Below are 10747 nucleotides of genomic sequence, written 5' to 3' on the forward strand. Positions count from 1 at the left end.
GTTTTTCTCCACCTCCTCTGATCTTATGGTTCTTGAACCGAGCTCAGGAGGAGGGATTGACAGCTCTCCTGGTGGCCCCGAGCGCATGGGTGCACCATGGTTCCCAGCCCTGAAACGCCTGCTGTCGGGGTGCCCGTGGAAACTGCCGTAGAGGGAGGACGCTCTCCTTCCAGGCAGGAGGAGCGACCAGGAGTTACCCAGAAATAGGCCAGCACCTGTGGGTCTGGCCGTTGAACAAATCCACTTAGAGAGGATGGGTCGCCCACAGGATGTAATGCGCACAATTCAGGTTTCTCGTGGTGCATCTACCACAGCGATGTACACATCAAAGCGGACAGCTTTTCAGTGCTGATGTACAGAGAAGGGTGTAGAGGCCACCTCATGTTCTTTAGGTGGCATGCTGTTCTTTCTGCAGCAGCTGATGGACAGAAATTTGCATCCAGCACGTGTTAAACGTACGCTGCAGCCATCTCTTCTTGACATGAAGGTTTCTGAGACAGAACAGGTTTTATCATCCGCTGATGAAACGTTTTCTAAAGGTGTACAGAGACGCAGGTCTGTCTCACACGCACTTGTTTCCAGTGGGATTTAATACTGGTCCTGCAGGTCATGATCAAAGCTTCATTTGAGTCTTTGGATCAGGTTCCACTTAAATTCTTGTCTCTTTAAACAGCCGTGCTGCTGGCTTTAACATCCGCTAAGAGAGTGAGTGTTTTATCTGCCCTCTCTGTCGCTCCGTCATGTCTCAGAAATTAGGCTGACGGCAGCTCAGCTGATTTTAGATCAACCCAGCTTTTATGCCTAATACATCACGAGCTCTTTTAATCAAGAGCGATATCGTTGGAGGGGTCGTCGTCCCCCCCCCCCACACACACACACACACACAGATCAGAAGAAGTAACGTCTTTTTATCTCCTCTGTCCTGTGCGGGCGTTGACATGTTACATAGCGTGCACAGCTGCAATGCGTCAACATCTGTTTGTGCATTATAGAGATGCATCTGCAGGTCGCCCGTTATCCACCCAGCGCTTGTCACACTGGCTGTGTGAGACTATTTCTGAAGCCTACAGAGCATCAGAATTAGAGTCTCCTGTCAACCTCAGAGCGCACTCTATCAGGGGTATCGCATTTTTGACTGCTTTGCATAATGGTATGTCAATGCAGGACATTTTGCACTGTGGCCGCGTGGTCAACACCCTGCTCATTTATTCGCCTTTATTTAGGTGATGTAACGGTCTGTTCCATGACACATTCTGTCCTTAGTGTTTACAGAATGAATATTGTTGTTTCATGGAACTCCGTTTTACTCACATCTGTCTGCATGCATTACAGTGTGAGATGTTATCAGTCACAAGTTGTGACTGTTATTTGGTTCTATTGTCATTAATCAGTTCACAACTATTGTTACCAATCAGTTCATCTGATTAATAATCAGCTCTCTTGTTATTATTAATCTGTTCATACGGTTCAGCTGTAAACCGGTTGGTTCAGGGCTCTTTTCAGCGTTTTTTCCCTCCCCGTTGATGTTTCCGGGGCGTTCATGCATTCAGAATGCATAGTTACACAACATGCGTCTGTGCATGGCACACATAATTACGCAATGCGTAATTACGCACATGGGAGCTGAGTGATTAGACTTTTTTTGGGGCAAGGTTCTGCTTCATACGGTGTTCGAGTGGACCCAGTGAGGCGAGGACCACATCTGCTTCGCCCTTAACCCACTAAGCGAAAGCCTTAAAGGGCGAAGCCTATACGAAATAGAACGTTGGTCACGTACTGTAACCCCAGATTCTATGAGTATAAGCGTAGCCCTTTAAGCGTCGGGTCTCACTGGCTCCTGAATGGCTGAAGAAAAAAGCTATTTTTGGGAGCGGATTTCCCGCTCTTAACGTAATTTATACGGACCGGGTGGGGCCCACACAGCAGGTGGGCGTGGACTAAATTTTTCATTGCTAATGCTCCGCATAACAGGATAAACCCACTAAGCGAAAGCCTTAAAGGGCTACGCTTATACTCATAGAATCTGGGGTTACAGTACGTAACCAACGTTTTAAAATGTTACGTTGTTGATTCAGACACGGTGATAATAACAACGTGAGCTGAAGGCATTGTTTCTCCCATCCGAGGAGCGTTCTCATTTCAAAACTGACCTGAAGTACAGCCATTGACCTGATCATACCTTTTCTTTTATTCTGTGTTGCACTTTCTGTAAATATGTCTGTAAAATGGATGGCAAATCGTGTGTGACATTTGTTGCTCAAAAGTAGACGGTAGCCTATAGGGGTGTAACGGTACGCTAAAATCACGGTTCAGTTCGGTTTCAAGGAGGACTCGGTTCGGTTCATTTTCGGTACAAAAAAGGCCAAAATAAAGACTTACAAAATGTTTATTTTGAAAATATGCCAAGTAAACAAGTTCAGTCATTACAGACTTCTTAGCTGGAGGTGATCTGGTGGATGAAGAAGACTCAGCTGTTATCATCCTCAGACTGCAAACAACACAGAAATAAATAAATAAAGAGTTAAGATTATAATTTTAAATTTAAAAAGTTAATTAGATCACAATAATACCACAATAATCCCAATAATACAATAACAATACTTCTTCTTGCATGGTCATCATTTCTGATATGAGATGGTTGAATATTCTCTCTCGCTCATCATCGTCAGGGCAGGGCTTTAAATCTGGGGTCGGGCTTGTTGATGATGTCAGTTTTAACTTTTTCATAAAGTGCTGCTACAACTTTATGGCTGAAGTGTTGACATGATGGGATGTTGTAGCGGGGCTCAATAACTTTAATCATATGCTTAAAGCGACGCGTCGACAGATTACAGACGTAGATCCAGAGCTTTACAAACTCCTACAGCTTGTGTTCTTGCTTTGGACCGATCTGAATGACCTGATAAATGTTGTTTCAATACTGCTGTTATCGCTGCATTTCTTCCTTGTAGAAGAGACGTTCACATTCGGATGATGTCGATTCAAGTTACAAGTTCGACGTGTTGCTGCTGCAGATCCACTCTCCATGAAACGTCGTCGACACACAGCTTTAGATTTGTTCACTTGTCTTTTAACAAGAAAGCCATAATGTTTCCCAGCAGGAGACCACAACGACATGCTAGGCTGCTAATGCTACGCGTGCTGCAAGATAATAGCGCCGTGCTGAAACACGCTTAGGAACTTTAGTTCCGCGGTGCATAATCTCTAGTTAATAATAATAATAATAATTTGTGGAGTGGTGACACAGAAGTTAGAAGATGGACCTGTGATTGGAAAGTCGCAGGTTCGATTCCCAGTACCGTCAACATCAAAATGTGGATGGAAAAGGTGGAACACCCACACCTGCCTCCACCCTCATTCACCCCACTCTGGGCCCCTGAGCAAGGCCCTTAACCCCCACCATCTGCTCCCTAAACAGGTCTCTCTTGAAAATGAGTTCTCGTGGCTCAATGAGACTACCTGGATAATAAAAGGTAAATGGAAAAAAAAAATTTAATGAATGAAAAAATAAACGAAACGGTACACGCGTGGACCGAACCAAACATGCTGTACCGAAATGGTTCAGTACACCCACGTGTACCGTTACACCACTAGTAGTCTATAATGTTACCCGAGGCACCTTATTATATCTATGAAAACATTATTATTCATTCTCAACAATATATCAAACCACCAAAACAATTTAAATTCCGCTCTTTGTACCTTAACTCCCAAATCAAGCAAACTATGTAAGACACGACTATGGATGAACGCAGCAAAAATATTTATTTCTCTCCGAGTTTATTTAACAAAATGATACTCCTGTGGTTTAGCTGATTGTACCTAAATTTAACAGTCAGTAGCCGCAGAAGTCTCTGTATAAATGAATACACTATTTTTCAACAACGTACAAACTAGTTGAGCTATGTTTAAACTACAAATGGGAGCCACTGAAAGTATTGAGAATCAGACGTAGAGCAAATCTGTGTCTCGCTCAAACCATTAATTAGTTTTCTTTGAATAATTTTGAGTCACTGGTTGTCCATGATCAGAGTAGTTAAGGTTTCAGAGGTAGTACTGGTCCAGTTCAGATGGTTGTAACAAGATGTGTATTTCACATTATTGTGCTGAAAAATGTAAGAGTTACAAAAATGTAGAAAATGTGACGGCAGTCATGGCATCATGTTTTTTTTTCTTTTTTCTACACAATACTGTTGTGTTTTGTTCAGGTTGTTGTTTGTTCATATACCGTAAATCAGTCGGAGTTTCTTTATTTGTCATACGCACCATGTGTGGTACATGTGGTGGAACGAAGTTGTGCACACAGGGTCCCATTTACATCCAACAAAAGTGTAATATGTAAAAGAAAAACAGTAATAAGATCTAAGATATGAACTGAGAGAAATGTTTAACTAAAAGCATGCTAAGCACTAGTAGTATAAAAACAATACGCCTGAAATAAGAACAGTGTTGAAGTGGAAGTAAGAACTTTACACTTGTATGCCAAAATATCCACATCAGAAAACGCACCTTAATCCACCACTAGATGACAAACACCACATCATTTGGTTGGCAAATGTACGTTTTTTTTTTTTTACTGGTCGAACGAGCAGGCGTGATGTGCAAACATGCAAATCATTATTTTCCTGCAGGCAAGATGTCGCAGCTGGGTGATCACAGTATTGGAGCATTGATCTGTGATTGGCTGGGTGGAAAAGAGAAACGACACGGCGGCCTGCGGTTCAATGAGCAATGCAGTCCACAGTTCATATTTCATGTGCAGCTGTAAAATGTAAACTTCTGTCAGAGATTTTCTGAAAGAGACCAATTTATTTTGAACCTTTTTCTTATCGACTTCATCTTTTTTGTACTTTGAACAGAATGATGTGTAAATTCTGGTTCATTGTGTCAGGCTACAGGAAAGATCAAGCTTGCAGCTGTGACGGACGGCAACAGGCTGAAGAGTTTTGCAGCCCCCCACTAACCCACACACCCACTCACCCACAGACACACAGACACAGAGACATCCTAACAGGCCACATAAACAAGAGAAGTCAACCAGTTTTATTTTTAACCCAAACAATTTTGTTCTTTTTCTCCTTTTTTCCTCTGCTTCCTCTCTCGTAAACGTTTTTCTTGGTGTTTCCCTTCAGGTTTCAGAAGCACGTCCACACGTACAGAATCCTCCCAGACGATGAAGGATTTCTGGCGGTGCAGGTACAGAAGTGGCACACACTCTTCCTCATCATGCTGCAGCAACAGCTGGCGGGCAGAGATGCTTCTGTTGACTCTGAGCGCTCCGTCTCAAATGTGCACACACACATGCACACACATGGCAGCCTCTTTGTGCCTCGTGCCTAACAGCTGTGAAGTCCTCCACAACGCAGACACGCACACGATAACATGGTGCTTCAGAGCAGATGGTGTTTTTCCCTCCTGTTTGATTTTTGGGCCTTGGCTATTAAGGGAAAAGTGTAATTTTTCTTTGTGGGACTGATGGGAAATGTTTATCAAGCCAGCTCTTCCTGGTTTGGATTATATTTAGCTCTCTGGGCTGCTCCTGCTTGCACATTAAATATGGAACAATAGAAGCCACCGGAGATTTCAGAAACATGAGCACTTGCAGCTCAGGAGTTGGGATGTGATCATTGTGAAGGCTCCATGTAGGAAATGACATTTCTCTGTGTTTGTCTTCCTCTCTCCCATTCTCAGACTTCTCAGGGCGTGCAGCCTAAGCGCTTTAAGACGTTGCCAGAGTTGGTGTCATTGTACCTGCAGCCCAGTCAGGGCCTAGTTACTACGCTGCTTTATACTGTGGACAGAGAGGAGACGGCTGTCACAGACGACCGGGACTATTCAGGTAACAAGCTCACCCCACAGCCACACAGCTGTCGCTTTCTTTTTTTTTGTGTGTCAAATTCTGACTAGTTTTTTTATTTTCTAACCTGTAGATGGAGAGGATGAGAAGCCGCCCCTCCCCCCTCGCTCTGCCTCCACCTCCACTCCCCCTGGACCAGAAACGCCGACAGAAAGGTACAAAGTCTGTGTGACAGATCATTTAACCATATCCTGCTCACAATTATGAAGCAACTAGCAAAACGTCACACAAACAGCCATATTTCAAACGCACACACAGGAAGTTTGCCGTTTCCCATTAATTTAATTTGGTCTAATCAGTAATGTAGAGGGATATGGGGCTGGATATATATTGTAAATGATCAGTTATGAGTTAGCTCATAAGATATGCATTTATTATGCAAATAACCTCGCTGTGTGGGCACCACCTGTGTTTTAGTGGAAAAATCAGTCTCTAACCCCAAATTAAATGAAAACTGAAACGTGAATTATTTTCTCGTGTTTGAAGGGCATCAAATGAGTAATACACACAGCTATGCCAAAACTATCACAAATTTAGTTGATTTTATGTATTTTATTACAAAAATAATAATCTGTGATATACGTGATGAAAAATTATGCACAACAAACGAATGAATAACAAATAGCTTTGTATCAAAGGTCTAATTGATTATTCAAATCAGTGAAACTTAAAAAGGCAGATTTTGGACTGGTTCTGTTTGTGAAGTAGTTAAAATTGTGTCTAAAGTGAGCTGTAGTTTGCAGTTGTAATAGGTTCACCAGAAGTGCATTGAAGAGTCTCTCTCACCAGAACCAGATGTCAGAATGTTCCACAGCTGCTTAAAATGATACCAGCAAGGCCTGAGATGCTCCGGTGACTGAGAGGCTGATTGTCTCCTCAAAAGTCACCTATCATCGGTTGGAGGGACGAAGGTCTGGGCACTGGTTCTGAAGTCAGCCGGGATTTACCACTCTGTGATGGGATGGTTCTGGTTTGGTCAGTTTCTCTCGTCCTGAGACGTCTGGTCCTAACTCTTTGTCATGTTTTATAAAGTCTGAAGTCCATTTTCTCTGTCTGCCTTTAAAAGAGACAAATAAGACAAATGATTTTCTTAAAGAGAGATTACTTAAAACACACATTGTCATGAATAAACATTCAGGTATGAAAATAAACAAAATGACATTTTGGAGTTGATAGCAGGCATTGTTTCTCCAAGAGGTGTCACTGTCCATCCCCTGAAAAGTAAATGTCATTAAACAAAGGGGTTCTCATGGTGTTATCTTCATGGGAACCATCCTGGGAGTAACACTCCTTTTCGATAAAGGAAGATATCAAATTAGCAAGTTCGGATGTTCCTAAGCTTCGAGGTGAGTTGAACCAAAACTCATTAAAACGATCTGTCCGTTTCATGGGAAATTAGTTCATATTGGCAGTGAAGTTAACACAGTGACAGTTTTTTAAATTACATTTACATTAGTGTCAACTAAGAAGTTAGTGAGCTGAGTTGAACACCTGTAAAACAAAGTCTGTCGTGGAACGAAGGATAAAATCATTCTTAGAATTTAGCTTTGTTCACTTTATGCAAATGATCCGTAAAACACCAGCATAAGAAGAATGCCTCAAAGAACAGAGGAGGAGAAGGAACAAGGCGTCTTCTATGTTTTGTCATGTTAAAAATCAAATTCAATCTTCCTTTAAAACAGAATATGAACAATATTTACAGTTTGATTTGGTAGTTTTTCAGGTTCTACAAAATTAGTGGCTTATTTGGACCTGTTTGGTGTTTGTGGTTTGCAGTAAATGTATGTGCACATGTCAAGATGTATAAAAATAATTCAGGTGGAAAACTGTACAACTTAACAGGGAATCTATTTTAGTCTAAAATGTTGATCTCAATGAGAAATGACGCCACATTAAACATGCACAAAGGCGTGACTGCCTTTAAATGCAAATTAAGGTTACAGAATGTTGACAGCATGTTGGCATGACCGCATCACTATCTTATGTCTTTGTGTCTGAATGTCATGGTGGACCAGTTGGCTTTGAGGAAGTCAGTGATGGCTCAGTTTTTCCCCACTGGTTTATCAGCAGACTACATTTTAGAAATATCCCTGTGGTTCATATTAATAATGACACAAATGTTACCTAGCAAAGAATCCTAGCGAAACGATGGACGGACAAGAATATTGACAGTATGTCATGTAAGCAACATGCTTACTGGACTTTACCTGGGTTTGTTTCAGCGCCCCGGCAGCAAACGGCCTGAGCACCATCTCGCACGAGTACCTGAAGGGCAGCTACGCGTTGGACCTCGACGCCGTCAAACAGGGAGCCTCGTCACTGCCTCATCTCAACAAAACACTTGTGGCTTCCTGCAAGCGCCTTAACGGGTGAGCTGCTCACACCAGCACATTGTTAGAGGCACCCATTCTACACCTCCTCTCTTCTACTTACAGAACTGCACTTTAAAGCAGGGGTTCCCAACCCTGGTCCTTGAGGAACACCATCCTGCATGTTTTAGTTGATTCCCACTTCCAACACACCTTATTCAGTGATTTAATTACTTCCTTGTGCTCTGCAGAAGCCCGCAGAACCCATTAATTAAAATCAGGTGTGTCAGAGCAGAGAAACAACTAAAACATGCAGGATGGTGTTCCTCAAGGACCATGGTTGGGAACCCCTGCTTTAAAGCTTTAAATGCCCTGACAGTCCCTTCAGCCCACAGAGCTGCCAGCGTCTTCTGCTTCACTTGTTTTGGCCACAATTACTCATGTTGCACGTTTAAATATCACGATGGGAAACAAACAACACACCTGTATGTAGTAGAAATATGTTTCTTTTAGAGGAGTCTGAAAAGAAGATACTTTTTAGCTGAGCGTCAGAAAGCAAGTTGTTGAATCTGTTTCTGTTTGCAGGGAGGTGGATAAGGTTCTGTCTGGTTTGGAGATCCTGTCGAAAGTGTTTGATCAGCAGAGTGCTTTCATGGTGTCTAAGATGATCCAACAGGTACATGTATTTGTTGCTTTTTATGTATAACCACATGTCTCTGTTTGTGCACTGTGAGAACTAAACTGCAAGGATTCTTGTCTTTATCATGGATTTCACAACACAACAGCTAAACTAGATATTTCACCCTTTTTTAAATTAAATAATAAAAACGTGACCATTTAAAAGGCTCTTGTCTCTTAACAGACAAATTCTGGGCTTAAAGCCCAAAAATGGAAATGCAAGCGGTCTTAAATTTTTTAGATTAAGATTAGATTAGACTATTTATATTACAAAGGGTGTTAATATTATTATATTGTAAATTACAATTACCAAGTAGGAACATAAACTATGGGCAGAAACTTGTGCCATCCGAAACTGAATTTGAATTGCTCAGACTGAATTAGGGATGTGCGATAGGACATAAAATTCATATCACGATATCTATTGTGATGGGTGGTGGTAACAATATATATCATGATATGTTTTTGGTATAAAACTTGCAATTGGAATGAAAAAAAGACAAACATAGGGTGTCATTTTGCTTTCATTTATTTTGAAAACTACCATACCACAAAATTTTCTTAATCAAAAAAATTCCACTACTAGGTCCAGAGAGTTTTTAAATAAATAAAAAAAATAAAGAATTAGACTTCTTTCTTGTAGTGCAAAAGCTTTCAACTGTAACAAAGTTCATGCTCAATCATCCAGGTATCAAATCCAATAATTCTCAGTCGGGTCATCTGGACAGTTTCTTTTTTGTAGAGATGTTTCACCCTCTATCCGGAGGGCTTAATCAGTTTACTGGAACTCCTCAGACTGATGAAGCCCTCTGGACAGAGGGTGAAACGTCTCTATAAAAAAGAAACTGTCCAGATGACCCGGCTGAGAATTATTGGATATCAAATGTAGTTTTAGCCATATGTGTTAAACAAAGGAATATGTTGTTAACTCTTAACAGTTTCCAGTATTCTCACTTAAGAAATGAACAGCAACTACCGGTATCATTTTACATATAAAAAAGTGCACACTGAAACACTTAACAAAATTAAAATTCAAAATCTCGCTGTCATTTGTTAGAGTCTAAAGATTGTTGGCCAAGAACACCAGCTTGTCCACAGTTTCTGGCTTTAACAAAGACCAGTGGCATGAAACAATGTTGCCACCAAAGCTAAATGCCCTTTCTGAAGGAGCACTCGTGGCTGGAATGCAAAGATATTTCTTGGCCAGTCTTGCCATTCTTGAAAAATTAGCCTGGTGCTGTCTCCTCCAGTCCAGTGGGTCAGTTTCTGACAGACGAAGGTTTGGCTTCAAAGGCAAAGGAGGGGTTCCTCCAGTGGGTGTCTCCTTCCCCTTTAAGGAGAGATGACACAAAATGGTGACCGGTTTCCTCTGTGGCTTTGACCAAAGAGGGTCGCAGTAAAGTCACACAATGCAGCGTTCTTTTCACTGATCAGAGAGCAGGTTTAACCCCTTTTATTCTGCACAAATGCACTCTCTAAAGCTGACCAACGCTTACTTTAACTTTTGACGGAACACAGCGTTTTGCGCATGCATCCGAATACGGCAACGGTACGGCAAGCCGGCCATAGTTAACTTGTAGCTTCGCTACTTAGCTCTCGAAGAAAACAGACTTTAACACCATTTACACAGTTTTCAACTCAAAAAAACGTAATGTTTAAATCTGACAACTCTGATTTTACATCAGACACAGCATTACTGCGGTTAGCCGGTAGAAGACAGAGCTCTATCATGGGCTAAATGTCTACCGTTTCTACCGTGTACCGTGTATATCGTGCATTCCTAGACTGAATCTGTATTTGCGTAATTTGACATTAAATCCACTGGTTTGAAAATGAATTTGACTAAACTGAAACTGAATTTATTTGCTTTGAAATTGTATTTTGTTGTACTGAAAATTCAGTT

At 41.5% G+C, this 10747-nt stretch overlaps 1 protein-coding gene across 1 annotated transcript in view; it reads left to right on the forward strand.

Annotated features, from left to right (window-relative positions):
- Positions 1 to 5132: 5132 nt before the first annotated feature.
- inppl1a (inositol polyphosphate phosphatase-like 1a) overlaps positions 5133 to 10747 on the forward strand; it is a gene marked incomplete at its 5' end in the record, with an annotated part of 37388 nt that continues 31773 nt past the window's right edge. Inside the window, 5 exon segments of the mRNA XM_037678034.1 lie at positions 5133 to 5196; positions 5692 to 5839; positions 5931 to 6012; positions 8080 to 8226; positions 8752 to 8842. Of these exon segments, the coding sequence (XP_037533962.1) occupies positions 5133 to 5196; positions 5692 to 5839; positions 5931 to 6012; positions 8080 to 8226; positions 8752 to 8842 (532 nt within the window).

This window comes from Nematolebias whitei, chromosome 6 (assembly GCF_014905685.2).
Source record: "Nematolebias whitei isolate Nwh7 chromosome 6, NemWhi1, whole genome shotgun sequence".
In the NCBI taxonomy this organism is placed as follows: Eukaryota; Metazoa; Chordata; class Actinopteri; order Cyprinodontiformes; family Rivulidae; genus Nematolebias; species Nematolebias whitei.